General features: G+C 37.9%; 1 protein-coding gene across 2 annotated transcripts in view; it reads left to right on the forward strand.

Annotated features, from left to right (window-relative positions):
* Positions 1 to 21,803, forward strand: part of XRN2 (5'-3' exoribonuclease 2) — a 124,002-nt gene that overhangs the window by 95,128 nt on the left and 7,071 nt on the right. For both annotated transcript variants that reach the window (XM_006860650.1, XM_006860651.1), the window contains 4 exons: positions 10,551 to 10,619; positions 10,717 to 10,848; positions 16,057 to 16,184; positions 19,228 to 19,291. In XM_006860650.1, the coding sequence (XP_006860712.1) occupies positions 10,551 to 10,619; positions 10,717 to 10,848; positions 16,057 to 16,184; positions 19,228 to 19,291 (393 nt within the window). The remainder of the gene's footprint in view (positions 1 to 10,550; positions 10,620 to 10,716; positions 10,849 to 16,056; positions 16,185 to 19,227; positions 19,292 to 21,803) is intronic.

Below are 21,803 nucleotides of genomic sequence, written 5' to 3' on the forward strand. Positions count from 1 at the left end.
TACCAGCTGTTCTGTGGGAGAAAGATGAGGCTTTCTGCTCCTGTAAAGATTTACAGCCTTGGAAACCCTGTACAGGGTCACTATGAGTCGGAACCGATTCCATGGTACTTTACAATAGCAAGTATTCCATTAAGTGTTTGAGAGTTTTTTTTCTCTCAAATTGATCTGAGGTGGGTTCTTCACATGTATATTTTGTTGTTGTTGTTAAGTGCCAACAAGTCAGATCTGACCCATAGCAACCCTGTATAGGGTTTTCAAGGAGCAGCTGGTAAGCTTGAACCACCAACCTTGCAGTTCAAACGACTTTGCAGTCTGGTGCATTAACCCCCACAGCACCACACCAGAATTCCTCACATGTATATAGTGTTGAGAAAATAATATTACAGAGGTTATTGAAGTGTCTTAAGTTCATAAAAAAAGCCCTTAGAAAATATATCAGCTGTGACCTAGGAGGTTATTTATATTTTTCAATTCTGATCCCATATGTATTCACCATGTTTGTGGCTGATCTTTGAAGAGAGCTGAAATGTTTTTGTCATTAGGTACTGTTGAGTTGGTTCCTTAATTTTCCTCATCCTGGTAGTCGTGTCCATTTTTGTATTTTGCTTAAAAATAGTATTTTCGGAATAATTATTTGTTAATTACGTTTATAAAGCCTTTTACATAGATTTTATAATTAAAGAAAGGTGTTCTATCCCGGCAACACTATTTTCTGTTCATTTGGAGGGGTGTGTATATACACACATGTACTCCTTTTCTTTACCTCAGATTCAGTGTTTCAATATAGACTTTCTGTCCTTTGCCCCTCGCCAGTTTTTCCTCTTGGCCTCTCCTTTCTGTTCCTGGGCCTCTCCTTTCCCCTGCTCCCCAGGCTTAAGAGTTCATTGTATGCTCTGGCTTTCTAACTCTCCATTATTCCTTACTTGGCTGGTCAGTTTCTCATTGACCTCTGTGCCTTCCTCCTTATTGCTTGGAGTCCTGGTACAGTGCTGTAGGATAAACACTGAACTACTAACCACAAAGTTGGTGTGGTTCAATCCCACGAACCATTCCTCATAAATCTTACACAGGGTTGCTATGAGTCAGTACTGACTTGATGACACTTAACAACCACAGGAACAACCCCTAGCCTACTCTCCATTGCTTTTTTTTCCTATAAGACATGTCAAGTGTTTATGTAGCTTTTTTATCTCTTCAAGAATATTTTAAAGATGTGAATGATGCATTTTTTTAATGTAACCAGTACTACAATGTTTGTAAGTAAGGCTTATTGGCAAGCAAGCAAATAATTTGAAAAGCCCAACTTAAGAGAAAAACAATCTCAAAGATCCTCCCTATTTCTCAGAACCAAACAATAAAGTGATCTATATACTTAATATGCTACACATCATTAGGAGATTGAAAGTTAGTATTTGTCAGTAAGTTTAGAAACACTCACTGAAGAGGCAAAGACTATTTATGAAGTCAAAGAGTAAAAAAGCATTCTCCCTCCTAGGCTCCCAATTCAGATCTTAGAAACATGTCCCCAACACAAATCTTAGAGAACAATTTGAAGGTGCACCGTCTCTTAAAATTAATTGTTTCCACTGGTTTAAAGATTAAGTAAATACTTTTTTCCCCAAAATCTAAATAAGTTCAATTATGTTTTAGAAACTAAAGAACAACATAAGGCTAAAGCCAATTCAGCCATACTTTTCCAGTGCTAAATTATCAGCCACAACTTATACATCCTAAAAATAAAACAGACGGTTACCAAATGGTAACTTTCCATATCAATTTTTGTTTGGATTCAAATTTTCAGAGTTCCTTTCATTTTATAAGTAGAGCATTTGAAAGAAAGGGGGGGAAAAAAGATTCTTTGCTAAATTTCCAGTATCAGAAACAAACATGATTAATTGATTAGTTTATCTAGGGGGGGAACCAGTTGCATCGAGAAAAGGAGAGTAATAATTCTGATTTGAGAACTGCAGAGAGAAAGAAAATAAGCATGAATAATTGTTTTTGGGGGGCAGTTTTATTGAGGGATAATTGACATAGAAAATTACTCATACTTCAAAAAGTTTGTGGAAAAATGGAATGAAAAGATAATGGAATTTTTCTATGAACTTTCTGAAGCCCCCACATACTAAATAAATGATTCCTCCCTAGTAAATCTCTTGGTAGAGCCATGGTCCTTCTGGAGCTATTATCCGTGTGACGCTTTTCTCCCTAAGAGATGGTTACTTTGACTACTTCCTTCATTTGATTAGTTTTCACTCTTTTTATGCATGATTTGCAGATCTTCATCCCTAGCCCTGGCTTCTCTAAACCTGCTATCCAGTCTTCCCACCTCTGCCATTCCATTTGCTTATCCAGCATTCCTACCTCAAACTCATGGTTCATGCACAGATGATTTATTTTAATAACATTAGGAGTCTCTCCGTCTATTTTTACATACTGCTGCCTGATTAATTTTTCTGAAATTCAACATTGATGACTTTATTCTCTTACTGGCAACTTGAAACAGTTTCACATTGTGGTCAGAGCAAGCCCTCAGTCGTCATAACTCAGTTCAACCAACCTGTTTTAACCCCAGACCTTTTGGTTCTAGGAGTGAAATAAGCTTTGAGACCCTAGGGCACTTTCATTGTTATCAATTAGTTTGTTTCCTGTGCATATAGATTGGTGTTCTTTGCATTTTGCTTGAGAATATAGCTGTTCAAGTCATTTTTTGTAGGGTCTGCGTCCTCAGATGTCCACTGAAAAGGGCTGTTGAAATTAAACCAAACTACTTGGTCTTGGGACTCCTTTTTGTCTTTGTTCTTTTATTTCCTCTGCTAGCCTTATAACCAATCATGCAGATACTTAAACTACATCCTCTTAGATGTTACTTCTCCTTGGTTCAGAGGTTAGAGAATCCCCTTTCCCCATTTGTCTACCTTGTACCTTTAACCCACAGTCACAAAGAGATGTACATGAAAATTATATGTGCACATTTGCTTTGATATTTTGTGCTAGTAAGTACATTTTACACTTTCTTTCTTATAACACTGCTGTAAACATGTCCTGATGTCACACTGTAGGGTAAGAACTGGACTGCTAACCACAGAGTCAGCAGTTGAAACCCACCAGCTGCTCCTTAGAGACCTTTCACAGGGTCGCCACGAGTTAGTTAATGATAGCATTTACCTAACAAGAAGAGGAGATCGGTTCAATTCCCGATGACTGTTTGTACCCCCACTCCCATGCTACCACATATGTGATCCCTAAAAATTTTTGGCTGAACTTTGGAAGACCTCTGGTAGCATTGTGGTTACAATCAGGCTGCGAACCTCAAGGTCAGCAGTTTGAAACTGCCACCTGTTCCATGTGAGAAAGATGAGGCTTTCTGCTCCCGTGAAGATATACAGCCTCGGAAACTCTGTACAGGGTCGCTATGAGTCAGAACCGACTCCACGGCATATAACCACTGACACAAAGATAATCTAATTTGGCATACATCAGTTGCAGGTCATGTTTTATTACCAGTTTTCTATCTTTATTTTGTATTTGCAAAGCCCTAATGAGTCCAGATAGGAAAATTAGAAATTGTCAAAAATGAAATGGAACACATTAAGCATTGATATCATAGGCAGTAGTGAGCTGAAATGGACAGGTATTGGCCATTTTGAATCTGACAACCACATGGTTTACTATGCAGGGAATGACAGATTGAAGAGGAATGGTGTTGCATTCATTGTCAAAAAGAACATATCCAGATCAGTCATGAGGTACAATGCTATAAGTGATAGGATAATATCCATGCGCCTACAGGGAAGCTCAGTTAATACCACTGTTATTCAGATTTATGCACCAATCACTAAAGCCAGAGGACTAGAGCAGAGAGTGAAGCGTACAGCTGATATGAAATGAGGAGAGATGCACAAAAACACCCATACTTGCGGATAGTACCCACTAGACCTGACTTCAGTGGCTGGATGATCAGAACTGAATAGAAGAAGAAAGAGGAAAAAAAGTGTAATCTGCTACAACTTGATGAACTTGATCTATTCTTATGGATGCAGTAGCTCAAAAGAGGGAACAAATCTTTACAGCAAGGATCATTCCCACCCCCTCGGTACATAGGGTTGACAGGAATGGACAACTTAGACATTGACTACCCAAAATGGGGGCGCTACAAAGGCAAGGATCGGGCAGTGTTTCGTTCTGCTGTGCATAAGATCGGTATGAGTCAGTACCTAACACAACAACAAAAGCAAGAAGTGACTTACAAGCTTTCAAGAGGGAGCCTAGTTCCAGAGGGTATGGGGGCAGGTAGAATCTCCACTGAGTGGTTCCCAGTCTGTTGGGACAGGGCTGATGAAAGGGGATGGGGATAAGACTCTTGTGGCACAACAGTGAATAATTGCTATCAGGACTGACTGTGAGGGTCAGAAATGTAAAGGTAGATGTTTTGTAACAAAAGTAGGCGAGTGATTGATTTTGCAGTCCAGGAGTGGAGGTCACTCAAGTGAGAAGAGCAGACTGTGGGACCCTACCCAGAGAAGCAGTGACGCCAGAAATGGAGGCAGAGACGATGATGTGGAGAGAGGGAGCAGCTGTGGACTCTGGATTCAGGCAGGGAGAGGGACTGTGTGCTGACGGCCGGGGTGTGCCCTTTGGTTGTTTGATGATGCATGGAGAGGATTGTAATCATTGCAATGAAACAAAAAAAAAAACGTGTAGTCCGAATGCTTCTTAGAAGTGAGGAAAGCAAGACTTTGTCATAACGTACTTTGGGCACGTTGTTAGAAGGGAACAGTCCCTGGAACAGGAAATGAAGCTTGGCAAAGTGGATAGTCAACGAGAAAAACACCTCCCACCCCACCCCAGTGAGATGGATTGACATGGTGATTGCAACAGCATGATTAAAATTGTTGAATTGTCCAATTCAACTTGTTACAGGTATATGCCTTAGTGACAGAAGTTATAATGAATGATCAGCTGTGTTACTCTTTGTAGTGTGATGTTTCCATTACTCTAAACTGAAACTCAGTACTCCATAAGCAATCTCTGTACTTTTCCTACTCCCTTCTGCCCCCGATAACCACTAAGAAATTTTGTTCTCTACATTGGACTGCAGACCATAAGATTGGTTCAAACCCACCAGCTGCTCCTCAGAAATCCTATACAGGTAGCTGTAAATCTAAACCAACTTGTTAGTACTTAATGTTTACCAAGCTACCCTGATTCTGCAGTGATTAGAGCACTTGACTGCTAAGCAGAAGGTTGGCGATTCAAACCCACTAGCCATTCTGTGGGAGAAATATGTGTCAGTCTGTTTCAGTAAAGATTGCAGCCTTGGAAACCCCATAGAACAATTCTGCTTTGTCCTACAGGGTCACTATGAGTCAGAAACAAGATAAATGGAATTTTTTCAATACATTTGCTTATTTTTGTCTTTTTTATATATGTGACATCATAACAAGTCATCCTGTAGTTGTTGACTCATTTCACTCATGGTGTCTTTAAGTTCTATCCATATTTTAGCATGTATCAAGACTTCATGTCTCTCACTGGATGACTACCCATTTATTCAGTGGTGGTCATTTAGGTTGTTTCTACCTTTTTACTATTGCAAATAGTGTGCAATAATGAACATTACATTAAAAAGTACCTATTTGAGTCTCTACTTTCAAGTCTTTGCATATATGTACCAAGCAGCATGGCACTGTAGGATAGGCACTCAACCGTAAGTTCAGTTTGAACCATAAGGACAGCGGTTGAAACTTTGGGCTGCTTCTCAGAAACCCTATACAGGGTCGCTATGAGTTGGAACCAACTTGACAGCATTTAACAATAACATGCGAATTATAAATAGTAAAAAATAAGACTATTTTTAGTTTTTTGAGGAACCATCACTCTTCTTATTTTCTGTTTGTTTTTAATCTACGTAGCCAACCATTGTTGGAGTGAAATGATATTTGTATCTCTGACGGTTAATGATGCTGACATGTTTTCATGTGTTGGTGGCCATTTGGATGTCCTCTTAGGTGAAATGTGTAATTAATTAAAACCTTTGCCTATTTTATGACTGGATTATTTGTCTTTTTTTTACTATGTCAAAGTTTTCAGATACATTTTTATTAGAATTTTATCAGATATGTGGTTTCTGAAGGTAGCTTGTCTTCATTTTATGGTAAGATATTTTGATGAACAAAATATTAAAGTTTTTATGTTGTTCCATTTATTTTTAACTTTTACTGATCATCTTTTAGCTATTATATTAGATAATCCGATGTTAAAAGCTGGCCATTCAGTATTGTTCTTGCATTTTGTTTTAAGAATTTCATGACTTTATATTTGGACATTTAGGTCTTTAATCCATTTAAGATTTGCTTTTGTATATATTATTATGAAGCATGGATCCTATTATTTTTCTGCATGTGGAAATTTAGCTTTCCTAACACTTTCACTGAAAAGACTTTTTCTTTTCGCATTGAATGGACCTACATCCCTTGTCAGAAATCAGTTGTATGGGTTTATTTTTCTTTACTCAGTTTTTTCCCGTTGGATTATTTATTTTTTGTTATACCATACCAGGATGTTATGATTACTGTATCTGCACAATATGTTTTAAAATCCGTAAGAATGGGTTCTCCTGCTCTCTTCTTCTAAATTAGTTTAGTAGCTAAATTTGAAGATTTTTTTTTCTATTTCTGCAAGAAAATGTTATAAATTTTGATCACTTTGTGTTGAATTTATAAATGCCCTGGTCCTGTATATAACAGAGTAAGACACAATGCCTAGTCCTGTGCCATCCACACAATTGTTGCTATGTTTGGGCCCATTATTTAAGCCACTGTGTTAATTAATCTTGTTGCTGATCTTTTTTGTTGACCCTCCACTTTACCAGGAATCCTGTGTGGCACTGTAGGATTGGTAGTGGACTGCTAACAACAAAGTTAGCAGTTCAAATCTACCAGCTGCTCATTGAAAACCCTATGTTGGGTTCTTCTGAGTTGGAACTGACTCAGTGCCACTTAACAACAAAAACCAGTTGCCAAACATGATGTCCTTTTCCAGGGATTGGTCCCTCCAAATAACACATCCAGAATGAGACAATTTGCCATCTTCTCTTCTAATTGTAGACTAAAGATGTTCATTGTTGTTGTTGTTAAGTACCGTGGAGTCGGTTCTGACTCATAGTGACCCTGCAAAGGATTTCCGAGGCTGTAAATCTCTACAGGAGCAGAATGCCTCATCTTTGTCCCACAGAACCGCTGGTAGTTTCGAACTGCAGACCTTGAGGTTGGCAGCCCGAATAGTAACCACTACGGTACCAGAGCTCCTTTGGTTCCTTCCAAATGTGTCCTCCACACAGGTCAGCAGTGAGTATCCAACATCTCTCTCAGGCTCTTTCACGGTAACCACTATGCTACCAGAGCTCCTTAAAGACATTGGTAGAATTCTTTAATTTCATCAGCACTGGGTGGTTGTTGCATAAATTTGAATAATAGTGGTATTAACTGGTCTTTCTTGTAGGTGTATTGTTGTTGAGTGCCATCTAGTAGGTTCTGACTCATAGCGACCCTGTATAGGGTTTCGGTGGTATATGGTATGTTGTTGTTAGGTGCCATTGAGTTGGTACTGACTCATAGCGACCATGTGCACAACAGAACGAAACACTGCCCGGTTGTGGGCCAACCTCTGCCACGCTTGAGTCCATTGATGCTGCCAACCCATCTCTATGGGAGTCTTCCTCTTTTTCTCTAACCCTCCACCTTACCAAACACGCTATCCTTTTCCAGCAACTGGTCCCTCCTGATAATATGTCTGAAGTATCAGAGACAAAGTTTGGCCATCCAATGTATGGTATGTTGTTGTTAGGTGCCATCGAGTTGATACCGACTCATAGTGACCTTATGCACAGCAGAATGAAACACTGCCTGATCCTGGGCCAACCTCACTTCTGTTGCCATGCTTGAGTCCATCGATGGGCAATCCATCTCGTTGGGGGGTCTACCTCTTTTTCTCTGACCCTGTACCTTACCAAACATAATAACCTTGCTGTTAAGTGTTGTTGAATCAGTTCTGACTCATAGTGGCCCTGTGTAGAGTTTCTGAGGAGCAGCTGGTGGGTTTGAACTGTGGACTTTGTGATTTGCAGTCCAGTGCTCATCCTACAGTGCCACACCAGTAGTCCTGGGCTAAAGGGTAGACACATGTTAACACAAGTGACAGAGCAGGAAATATACAGCAAGAGAAAGATTAGCAGAGGAAAAGTGAAGGTAGCTGGAGACACAAGGAATGCAATAGATCAAGTGAATAGAGGTTAATACTGTTAGCATGTTGGCAGATGGAAGGGATTGCAACCACGTAATGATGCAGAGTGTATAATTTGTTAAATGTTAAACTGATGATCGTCTCTGTAAACCTTTACACAGTTCCCAATAAAAAACTGGAAAAACTACATGTATCAGGCAGACATCCAGAGTCCTCAAAGAGGTCTTTCTATAAGAAGGAAGACTTAAATACTAACCAAGTTTTGAGGTAGACAAACACATACACACACCTTATTAGGAAGGATGCTTGGCTCAGCTTATATTCACTAAATAATTGGCAATTGTCGTTTTTTTTAAAATGTGCCTGTTTCATTATCAAAGAAAGACACATTAGGAGAGTAGAATGCAGGGTTTCAACTAAGGAAATTGAGTGCGGTTCCTTCCTGCTCTCCAAGAGGTTTCTCAGCCATTTGTGTACATTGTTTTGTAAATATTTTCATTGTTATGTGTATATTTTCTTTATTGCAACAAGAACTATTCACTAAGATGCTAAAGGGAGAATCTTGATCAAGATCTGGCAAAATGAGAGATGGTGGTCATTAAATGTTTTTGTTGTTACTGTAATTTCTATGACCTGTCTCCTTTATTGTATCAAGAGCCAGGACAATGTATTTTATTGCTCTATGATCATTGACTACAAATTGAAATCTCTCAACAAGCTGATGAAGCACTGTAGGCACTCACTCATCTATGGCCAACTGACTAGAAGAGATCCATATTTGTGCCCATTCCAAAGAGAGGTGACCCAACAGAATGCAGATTATCATTGGACAGTATCATTAATATTGCATGCAAGTAAAATTTTGCTGAAGACAATACAAAAACAGCTGCAACCATACATTGACAGAAAACTTCCAGAGGTTCAAGCTGGATTCAGAAGAAAATGTGGAATGAGGGATAGCATTGCTGACATATGGTGCTTGACTGAAAGCAGAGCTCAGAGAGATGTTTACCTGTGATTTTTTGAGTACACAAAAACTTTTGATTGTGTGGATCATGACAGGCTATGGACAACATTGCAAAGTAGGAGTATTCCAGAACACTTAATAGTGTTCACGAGGAACCTGTACATAGACCAAGAAGCATTTGTTTGAACAGAACAAGGGAACACCCAATGGTTTGAAATTAGGAAAAATGTGCGCCAGGGTTGTGTTCTTTCACCATATTTATTCAATCTGTATGCTGAGCAAATAATCTGAGAAACTGGATTATACGAAGCAAAACATGGCAGGCATCAGGATAGGAAAACTCATTAACAATCTGTGACATGCAGATGATACAACTGTGCCTGATAAAAGTGAAGCGGACTTAAAATACTGATGAAGATCAAAGACCAGAGCCTTTGTTATGGGTTGCACCTCAATGTAGAGAAAACAAAAATCCTCACCACTGGACCAATAAACAACATCCATATAAATGGAGAAAAGACTGAAATTTTCCATATAAACGGAGAAAAGACTGAAATTGTCAAAGACTTCATTTTGCTCAGATCTATCATCAGTGCTCATGAAACAGCAGTCAAGAAATCCAATGATGTAGACATGTACTGCGTTAGGCAAATGTACTGCGCAAGACCTCTTTAAAGTGGTGAAGAGCAAAGATGTCATTTTGAGGACTAAGGTGCTCCTAATTCAAGCCATGGTATTTTCAGTAACCTCATATGTATGTGAAAGTTGGACAGTGAAAAAGAAAGACCATAGAAGATTTGATGCATTTGAGTTATGGTGTTGGAGGAGAATATTAGAAGTACCATGGACTGCCATAAGAACAAACAGATCTGTGTTGCAAGTGCAGCCAGAATGCTTTGTAGAAGCCAGGATGGCAAGACTTTATATCTCATATTTGGACATGTTATCAAGAAGGATATCATGTTTGATAAAGTGGAGGGTTAGAGAAAAAGAGGAAGAATCCCAACAAAATGGATTGGCACAATGGTGGTAGCAATTGGCTTAGGCATAGAAACGATTGTGAGGTTGGCATGGGACTAGGCAGTGTTTCATTGTGTTGTGCATAGAGTCACTATGAGTCAGTACTGACTCGATGGCACCTAACAACAATAGTGATCACTAATAACTAGAAACATGGCTGTTTTCATAGAGAGCATTACATGAAGCCTGTGCCCTGGAAATAAGCAGCAGTTTGGTAAGATAATTAACTACTTGGTGTTATGAAAAGTGCTTAACTTTATCTGATAGTTAAGCTAGGCAAATAAATAAAATTATTGAATTCATTATTGTTCTCTTTCAGCATTAATTTTAAAGACCCACAGTTTGCAGAAGATTACATTTTTAAAGCAGTAATGCTTCCAGGAGCAAGGTAACGACAGTGCAGTTACAAAATATAGGTATCTGAGTTTATTTTTCATGTATGGGCTCATTCCTGTAACTGAAGTGTTGTATTTTAAATTTGTCAGGAAGCCAGCACCAGTTCTGAAACCTGGTGACTGGGAAAAGTCTAGCAATGGGCGACCATGGAAGCCCCAGCTAGGCTTTAATCGTGATCGGCGACCCGTCCACATGGACCAGGCAGCATTCAGGACTTTGGGGTGAGTGGTGGATTTCTGTTCTGTAGTCAATTTGTTTTTTTCTAGATCATTTCACAAATGATTATAAATGAATATTTATAACACACATATATGAGACCATAAAATACAGCTGTATCATAGGTATTTTAATGTTGTTGTTGTTAAGTGCCGTCGAGTCGGTTCCGACCCATAGCGACCCTGTACAGGGTTTCCGAGGGTGTAAATCCTTACGGGAGTAGAAAGCCTCATCTTTCTCCCGCGGAGTGGCTGGTAGTTTCGAACCACTGACCTTAAGGTTCGCAGCCCGATTCGTAACCACTACGGTATTTTAATAACTTCCATAAATGCTTTTATTTTAAAAATTCACTTGCTTTAATGGAGATATTGCTATATGTATTGAATAAGAATTACATTAATTTCTCTCTTTCAGAGGTTTTACTATCTGATAGTTATTTCAAAATATTCTCGTTACCCTAAAAAAAAGACTTGAATTAATGTATGTTGTTTGTTGACAGTAGTATTAACCAGCTATGAAGAATCGAAAGCCACTGGTCTCTTAAATTTCTGCTTACACACTGGCTGAATAGTAAATTTTTGTGTAAATTCAGCCCTACTTAATAATGAGATTGAGAATCTTTTATGTGTTTGGTGACCATTTATACTATCTGTGAGTTTCTGGTTTGTATCCTTTACTCATATTAGTTTATGAGTTGTCTTTTCCTTAGCTAGCCTTTGTTGTTATTAGATGCTCCCAAATTGATTCTGACTCATAGCGACCCTATTCACAACAGGACTAAATACTGCCTGGTTGTGTACCATCCTTAAAATTGTTACATTTGAGCCCATTGCTGTTGTCACTGTATCAAACGATGTCATTGAGGGTCTTCTTTTTCACTGACTCTCTTCACTTTACCAAGCATGATGGCCTACTCTAGGGACCGGTCCCTTCTGATACCATTCCAAAGTATGGGAGACCAAGTGTCTTCCTCATCGCTCCTGAGGACATTCTGGTTACACATCTTTCAAGATAGATTTCGTTGTTCTTCTGACAGTCCATGATAAGTTTAGTGTTCTTGAATATCTAACATTCAAATGGATCGTTTCTCCTACAGTCTTCCTTATTCAGTGTTCAATTTTTGTATAAATATGAGACTACTGAAAATGCCATGGCTTGAATCAGATGCACTTTAGTCTTCAAACTGGTATCTTTGCTTTTGAACACTTTAAAGAAGTCTAATGCAGTACCTCATTTGATTTCTTGACTGCTGTTTCCATGAGTGTTGATTGTGGATTTGGTTCTTGTTTCTGCTGCTGCTTCTCTTCCCTTCCTTTGGTGTCACAGCTTTCTATCCCTGGGTAGAGGAGGTTCAGTGCATGAATCTCAGGGTCCAAAGGATTCATTCCACTCCTTGCTCTTCTTCTTTGATGGTACTGAGATCCACATACCTGCTTCTGAGATGACTCATTTTATACTCATGCTAGAATTTCAAGTTTTTACACCAGCAATTAATTCTCTTAACATCCACAGCTGACTCATCATTGTCTTCTCCCACCTACTTTTGGCCAGAACCAGCAGGGCTGAAATACTGCTTAGTGGAAGTTACAGACTATGACTAGAAAGAACACTTAGATGATTAAGGACATTACAGTGTATCTAAAAAAAAGTGAAATCTTTGACAACTTCAGTCTTTTCTCCATTTGTTATGATGTTATTTCACAGTCCAGTTTTGAGGATTTTTGCTTTATTTACAATGAGATGCAATCTGTGCTAAAGGCTATGGTTGTGATTTTCACCAGTAAGTGTTTTAAGTCCTCTTTGCTTGTAGGAAGCAATGCTGTATCATCTACAAATATCACAGGTTGTTAATGAGCCTTCCTCCAATCCTGATTCTACGTTCTTCATATAATCCAGCTTTTCAGGTTATTTGCTAGGCATACAGACTGAATATGAATGGTAAAAGAATACAACCCGACAGCACAATTTTTCCTGATTTTAAACCATTCAGTATCCTCTTGTGCTGTTCTAACAGCTGTCTCTTGGTCTATATGCAGATTCCTCATGATCACAGTTAAGTGTTCCATAATACACATTCTTCACAGTGTTATTCATAGTTGGAATACCCAGACAGTCTAATGCCATTGCACAGTCAATAAAGGACAAGTATATGTTTTTCTGGTATTCTCTGCTTTCAACTAAGATCCTTCTGATGTCAGCATTGTATCACTAGTTTAGGCCCTCTTCTGAATTCTGCTTGAATTTCTACCAGCTTCCTGTGTATGTACTGTTGTAACTGTTTTTGAATAATCTTTAGCAAAATTCTACTTGTATGTGATATTAATGATAGTATTCTAAGATTTCAACATTCTGTTGGGTCACCTCTCTTTGGAATAGGCACAAATAAGGATCACTTTCAATCAGTCGACCAGGTTTTTGTCTTCCAAAATGCAGCCTCCAGTGCTGCATCAGTTTGTTGAAAAGTTTTTCAATTTATATTCCATCAGTTACTGGAGACTTGTTTTTTGCCATTGCCTTCAGTGCAGCTTGGACTTCTTCCTTCAGTATCATCGGTTCCTGATCCTGCCTCTTAAAATGGTTGAATATCATTTCTTTTTGGTAAAGTGTCTCTGTGTATTACTTCCATCTATTTTTGATGCTTTCTGCATCATTCAATATTTTGCCCATGGAGTCCTTCAATATTACAAGTCAAGCCTTTAATGATTTCTTCAGTTCTTCCAGTTTGAGAAGTGCTGAGTGTATTCTTCCCTTTTGGTCTTGTAACTCCAGCCATTTCATTATAATGATTGACATTGTTGTTTTGGGCTACCCTTTGAAATTTTCTGTTCAGCTTACTTCCTTGTTTTTTCCATTCTCTTTGACTTCTCTATGCTTTACACCAAGTTTCCGTCTTTCTTGACATCCTTTTTTTTTTTTTTTTTTTTAATTGTGAATTGCATGAAGGTTTACAGAGAAGAACAGTTTTGCATTCAACAAATCATAAACTTTGCTTCATCTGAATTATTGTAATCTACTCCATGTAACAAAAACTTTTCACAGTTTGTCCCTGCGGTCCTTATTTCCATTCCACCCTCCTTCCCATCCCTTCTTAACTCTATCCTGAGGTATTTACTGAAGTTTGTTTATCCATTCTTCCATTGATGACCATTCCGTGGTAAGCATATTATAGTAATGTTGTCCCTCCTCACTACCTACCAACTACCACTTCTCTGAAAATTGTTGAGTTCTATTCCAGATCTGCTAAGAGATCTGGTAGCATAGTGGGTTATAAGATGGGTTGCTAATCATAATGTCAGTAGTTCGAATCTATCAGTCACTCCATGGGAGAAAGATGAGGCTTTCTGCTCCCATAAAGATTACAGCCTCAGAAACCCTCTACAGGGTCACTTGGAGTTGGAACTGACTCAGTGGCACTTAGCAAAAACAATTCCAGATCTGAAAGGTGGCCATGGCCCATAGTCTTAGATTCCTCCAGTCTCTTTCTGACCAATAAGCCCAGTCTGTTTTTATAATTTTGAGTTTTGTTCCACATTTTCCACCTCTCTATCTGGGACCTTCTAATGTGATCCATTTCAGAGCAGTTGCTAGTTGTAGCTAGGCACCATCTACTTTTTCTGGTCTCAAAATCATGGAGACTGATATTTACATGCTCCATGAGTCCATTAGACTAATTATTTTCAAGCATCTTCAATTTTCATCACTCACTCTTTTTTCTTTCACACATGGAGAAACCATGTCTGCTCATGAAGTTTTAAGATCCCAGTCGCTACTCACCAAAGTAGGATGTTAGAACATTGTCTTTGTGGTCTGTGTTAGCCAATTGACCGTGGTGTCCTCTGATACTATAATCATGAGCTCAGTAATTTGCTGCCTCAAGATGTTTGTTTTGATAAAGTCTAAGAAACTTTCATCATATTGACACGTGTCCTGCATATCCATAGGTGTGTTTACCTCAAAGTTAAACACCCTTGTACAAATATCCTCTGTCAAACCCTTATGTACCAATAGGTGTGCTCTCATTCTCCCTTCCGTACCCATTCAGCCTCTATATCTGGTTCAGTGTATATATCTATGTATGTGTATGCCTGTGTTTCTACCGCAAGAACATTGTTGTTGCGGAATTATGTATATAACAGCATTTACCTCTATTCCCTTTAACCATTGCAAGCCTCTCTGTGTTTTCACCTGTCTTCATCATTCTACTGCCAGCCTCCCTCTTGTGTATTACTTCCCCCATCTGCCATGTTAACATGTGTCTACCCTTTAGCTAGTGAATTATTCTCTTTTCCCTCTCACCCTTGGTGACCATCAAAGAATGATTACTTTAGCATGAAAACCTTTTCTTCAGTTTTTAGTGTTGTGGTCTTATATAATTAACAGCTACAGCAACTTTCACTCAGCATAAAATCCTCCAGGTTCATCCATGTTATATTTTGCAGATTCATCATTATTCTTCCACATTGCATAATATTCCATTGTGTGTATGTACCAAAGTTTGTTTATCTAGTCTTCCACTGATGAGCATTTAGGCTGTCTCCATCTTTTTGCTATTGCAAATAGTGCTGCTATGAATATGGGTGTGCATCTAAATTTAGAAAGTATTCATTCTTTTTAATAATAAAGGAAACTGAAACTTAAAAGTTTTTATATCTCTTTGCATTATTTCAACAAAGCAACATAGTAGTGCCACTAAATAGAGTCCTGAAAATACTCTTTTAAGTTTTGATCAATTTCTCACTCCATAAGCATGGTTATAAACCCAAATATATCTAGTGCCTATTAATCTATGATAGCAAAAAATGTGAAAATATCTTCTATAGGTATGCATACAGGGACTTCAAAAAGTTCGAGGAAAAATTCCATTGTCTTTTAAATAGCTAGATTATAGTAGTATTGTGTACAATGATAGCAACAACTGGAAATATACAAAAAGTAAAATGAAAAATACTCATTATGTTAATTTACTCATATTAGTAATATTTAAGTGATTATCAATTAAGAATCTTGTTATGACGAATGAATATTTGCTGTCACCCTTACCATTGTGTATAATTTTGAACTCTGTTAACGTTATCTTTTTATTAATTATATTAATTATAGTTGTAAAGAGAAGGCCACTAGATTTGGTTTTGCTTAACTTGTATCAATTATTGAATATATCTTTTTTTCCTTCTTCTTCTTCCTGATATGTGATGATGGGGATCCTGTTACAGCCATGTTATGCCAAGAGGCTCAGGAACTGGCGGTTATGGTAATGCTGTACCCCCACCTGCAACTTATCAGGGAAACTTATATAGACCACTCTTGAGAGGACAAGCCCAGATTCCAAAACTTATGTCAAGTAAGTGTTTACTAATTTAATTTGCCAAATTAAATAAAGTGAAACCTGTGAAAGCCGTGACTTGATGAGACTACTTTGTTTTTCCAAATACTATCTTGCAAGTTTTCCACTTTCAACTGGGTACAATCTTACCACTTTTCTGTCACTTGTTTTAGTGGGAAATATTTGTATTTTACCTTATACACGTTCCAGTTTTCCCAAGTTTTACTGTATTACAGCAAAACTTGGTTTCTAATCTTCGTTGCTAAAAGAGTGTATTGTATAAGTGACACATAGTTGTTATTGTTGTTGGGTGCTCATAGCAACCCTATGCACAACAGAACAAAACACCATCCTCACAAATATTATGTTTGAACCCATTGCTTTTGAAGCACACATAATAATAAACGATACAGTTGTTATGTTTGAGTCCATTATTGCTGAAGTAACATAATAATAAATGATTTAGAAGAGTTTAAGAGAATACTTTAAAATGTTTTTATCTTGACTGTATATGGTTAATTGAATTTGATGTATTGCATTTCTTCCCTATCTTATAAAATGTGTTTTCTGAGTCAATGATGTTCAGAAAAAGCATGTGACATTAATACTGTTCCTTTAATTAGTACACTTGTTTGGACAGTTAATTCAGTTGCAGTAGAGAGGGAGTTACCATCACTTACTTACTTACTTGAAAGACATAGCTGTATCCCCTTTCTTCATCCAAGCTGCACAAGGATAAGTCAGAAGTACTGCTAGACGCATGGTTTATTCCATATAAAACATGTTTAAACATATCCCTGCAGTCAACTCACTTGTCTTAGTCTCATTTGTTGTTGTTAAGTGCCGTTGAGTCGATTCCGACTCATAGTGTTTCTGAGTGAAATATACTGTATTTCCTTTGACTTTTGTTATGTTAGTCAGTTTTGTATATGTGAAGGCACTGAAATAAAATAGTTCTGTGAACATTTTGACTGATTCTTACCATTTTAAATACAATCTGAATAGACCACTGAACTTCAAGTTAAAGTAATAATTGGGGGGTAAAAAGTCTATATATTGATTTTACTTTCAGTAGTTACTTTCTCATAAATCATAAATGATAATTCATTGAAAATAATGTGTGTCTAAATTTGTCTTATAAGTCTTTCTAGTTTTACTTTTTCTAATCGAAGTTCTGGTGTGGTGCTGTAGGATAAGTACAGTACCGTGAGCAGCAAGGTCGGCAGTTTAAACACACCATCAAAAAAGGGTTTGAACCCCTTTACAGAATTGCTATGAGTCGGAACCAACTTAAAGGCACTAAATTTACTGATAGGATATAATATGTGTTGTTAAGTGCCATCAAGTCGGTTCCAACACATAGTGATCCTGTGTATGGTTTCCCAGGAGCAGCTGGTGAGCTTGAACCACCGACCTTGCAGTTCAAACCTACTTTGTAATCCAGCATAGTTTGTCCACATTTAGAAAACTTTTTTCAGGCTGGCATCCTTAGCCATGTTGTTAAATGCTGTCAGTTGGTCCCAACTCATAGCAACCCTGTGTAGGGTTTCTGAGGCTATAAATCTTTGTGGGAGCAGAAAGCTTCATCTTTCTCCCACTGAGTGCCTGGTGTGCTCGAACTGCCAACTTTGTGGTTCGCAGTCCAGTGTTACTCTCTAGAGTGCCATCACATTGGTTCCAACTCATACTGACACTGTCCAGGGTTCCCAAAGCTGTAAATCTGTACAGGAGCTGAAAGCGTCATCTTACTCCAGCAAAACCTTGGTCAACTCAAACTGCCAACCTGGTGGTTCCCTATCCAGTGCCTATCTTCAGAGACACCACTCTTTCAATGTAGTGGGGGAAAGAAAGCCTACAGTTATAGTAACCTGTTGTTCCATGTAGGAATTCTTGTGAGCAACCAGATTTGAGGAAACATCACACAGCTTGACTTATTCCTGGTTCTCCTGTGTAAGTTTTTTTTAAAAAAAAACACAATTTTTTTTTTTAATAAAGTAAACCAGATTGCCTATTTTTGAATCCCAAACCTGATACGCTAAGGAGCTCTGGTAGCGTAGTGGTTACTAATCGGACTGCGAGCCTCAAGGTCAGCAGTTCGAAACTACCAGCTGTTCAGCGGGAGAAAGGTGAGGCTTTCTGCTCCCATAATGATTTATAGCCTCGGAAACCCTATACAGGGACGCTGTGAGTCGGAACGGAGTCCACGGCACATCACCACCACCACCACCACCAAACCTGATATGCTATAGGATAAGCACTGAACCGAAAGGTTGATTTGAACCATAATGTAGGTGGTTCATACTCACAGGTGATCCTTGGAAACCCTATACAGGGTCGCTATTAGTCGGTACCAACTCCAAGGCACTTAGTAACAACAGCAAACCAGAGATAAGCTTTAATTTCGTCTTTTCTTTAATCATTGTAGAAAAGATTTTTCTAGTTTGTGTTTCCATTAAAATGTGAGCCTGAATACAGTATGATAAGCCTTGTTATCCTTGGGTCCCAGGAGTCTGAGAGGATGTAGTTGTCCTCAAACAGTGAACTCATTAGACAACTTCTGGAACCCACTGTTTTGACTAGATCACACATAAACCCCCACTGAAGGGCGTCCAGGTGCTGAAACTGGTACAGGAATCCTGTGTTGAAAAGGGTGCAGAAGGCCTGGCATGGCATTGCAGGATAAGCACTGGACTGCTAACCACAGGGTCAGTGGTTCAAACCCTCCAGCCACTCCTTTAAAACTATATAGGGTGGCTATAAGTTGGAACTGACTCTACAGCACTTAACAGCAGCACACACATATACACAGTTGTGTGACTATAATGGTTAAGGTTGCTAAATTAGGTTTTGTTACTAAAGAAAAAATAATAAAACTAACCAAAAAATTACTTAGTTGGTCTCTTTTTTTCATTTGGGGCATGTGTAATTAAGTTCTTGGTTTATTTGATGTTCATTCTGTCTCAGTTTCTTATTCTCTCCAAACAACTTTTCATTATAAAATATGGGGTAGTGAATAGTGGTTATTTAAAATCTGCTTAAATCTTCCATGTTTCTTTTCTAGACATGAGGCCACAGGATTCCTGGCGAGGTCCTCCTCCCCTTTTCCAGCAGCAAAGATTTGAAAGGTAATAAAAGCAAACACTCTTTTAAAATATTTTCCCACATCAACATTTGGGGCTTAGAGGGTTTTTAGAAACTAAAATCTCCATGGTTTGAAATAGTCTCTCCTCCTATCCCTCCCCCTTTTTGAAAAAAAAAAGGAAGAAAATAAACCACACAATTAATCTTACACCTGTCCTATTGGAAAATAGAAGGTTAACATTTTGAATTAAAAGATTCATGTTTATATACTTCTCTATTTTTCTTGGTTCTTAACTTTTATTTTATTTGAGCTTTTGAGTTGCCCTGGAAAATGTAACAAGAGAACTTAATACTGTATTAGGTTTTGGACAGGCTAAACAAATTTCTTTTTAGAAGGACCGTGCGGCTTAATGAGGCATAACTAATGGTGTTCCACTTTTATCATTTCTGTGCCGGCAACAGAGCATTAGTACAGACCAACCATTGATTCTTGCTACAAACCTCTTGAAGTCCTAATCAGCTTCTTTGGTACAACTTTTTCAGAACTGACAAGCCTATTGTAGGGCAGTGTCACTGTAGGTCAGTAGTTATTAGTTGCCACTGAAAACAGTTTCTTTAACTACTTAAGACTGAACTGAATTAAACACAGAAGGGACTCAGAAGAGGATTATGGGATCTGCAGTCTAATAAGTACCGTGGAATAGAAAGAATGTGACATGGTTTAATAATAAGGGATGTTTTACATGTGTTCCTTCATTGATAAGTTGTGTGCTTGTAAGTTAGATGGACTCTATATGGCAAGACTAGCTAGTCATGTTATGAATAATTATATTAGCATCTGTAGGATGCTTTTTTTTAAAGGACAGCTATAAAATGTATCCTTTCATGCTGATTTTGCCACCATTGGGAATTGCTAAAACGAATTGAGCTTTATAGTGAGACTTCCTTTTTTACCTTCTCATTTCTAATCTTTTGTTTCTCTCTCCTCAGCTTTAGCAATCTGATCTGATCACATTTGAATGAATAAAGTTTTTTGTGTACTGGATTATAAATGCTGTTCACTTTTTAAAATATTCTGAAATTTGTTAGGGATTCCAAATCTTCATTTGTTTTCTTCAAGCTGATGAGAACCATTTTATTCAATTGTTTAGTAATACTATCAACTACTTAGTGTAACCTGCATGACTAATAGTGGTACCTGTATTTCTTTTGTTTTCAATATAAAGCACACAGAATGTACTGTTTCATCGTCTTCAGAATAGCCTCATTTTGAAATAAGTGCTGAATTTTTTCTAAATGTTATACTGTCAGATTAGAACTGATGTCAATTTAAGTGACTGTCTTTTTGCATTAATTTGTCAAATTTGATTGTAAAACTTGATTTTCCCACCTTGTTCAGTGCTTTCCCATGTTAATGGTAAAAGCAGACATTTGTTGTCTGATTATGAAGTATCAGCACTGTGCTAACACAATGTGCTAATAACATGACATCATTTATTTCTCCCAGCAACCCTTTGAAGTAGATGCTGTTACTTTTACAGTTTTACAGATGAAAAAGCCAAGGTACACATAAGCTCAGAAACTTATTTTAATTCACCCTTCCATTCTTTACTAAGAAATTTTTAACACCAACAAAATTCATCAAACTCTGAGTATAATACACCTGTTCCTCACTTACTATCTCATTAACTAACATTTTGCTTTTCAACAGTAATAAAAAAAAAATCTATTTTGCACATTAATAACAATCTGGAAGAAATGAATAGTGAGTTGCAAGGCAAGAGTAATACTAGCTAGGATGGCTAAGGTTTTTTTGTCAACTTGAGTGGGCCATGATTCTCAGTGGTTTGACTATTAAGTAAATGATGTAGTTATTCTCCAAGTTTACATAACAACTAGACCTTTGGAACCTAGCCATGTTGATAAGTGAGAGCTGGGTGTGTTACAGTTGAAGGAAGTAAAGAATCTTTTATTGTTAGGTTCTGTTGAGTCAGTTCCAATTCATAGTGACCCTATGTACAACAGAAGAAAACACTGCCCACTCCTGCATCATCCTCCCAGTTGCTGCTATGTTTGAGTTCATTTTTACAACCACTTTGTCAATCCATATCCTTGGGGGACTTCCTCTTTTTTGTTTACCCTCTGCTTTAGCAAGCATGATGTGCTTCTCTAGGACTGGTTCCAAGTATGGGAAGATGAAGTCTTGTTATCCTTCCTTCTAAGGAGCATTCTAGTTGTACTTCTTCCTAAATAGATTTGTTTGTTCTTCTGACAATCCATGATATATCTAATATTCTTCACCAACCCCATAATTCAAATGCATCAATTCTTCACTGGCGTCACTTATTTGTTATCCACCTTTCTTGTGAATATGATGAAACCATTGAAAATACTATTGCTTACGTCAAGTTCACCTTAGTCATCAAAGTGACAACCTTCCTTTTTAACACTTTAAAGAAGGCTTTTGGAGATTTTGTTATTGTTAAGAGCCATCAAATCAGTTATGAAATACATTGATGTCTGACAGCTGCTTCCATGGGCACTGATTATGAATCT

Source organism: Chrysochloris asiatica, unplaced genomic scaffold, assembly GCF_000296735.1.
Source record: "Chrysochloris asiatica unplaced genomic scaffold, ChrAsi1.0 scaffold00039, whole genome shotgun sequence".
Classification (NCBI taxonomy): Eukaryota; Metazoa; Chordata; class Mammalia; order Afrosoricida; family Chrysochloridae; genus Chrysochloris; species Chrysochloris asiatica.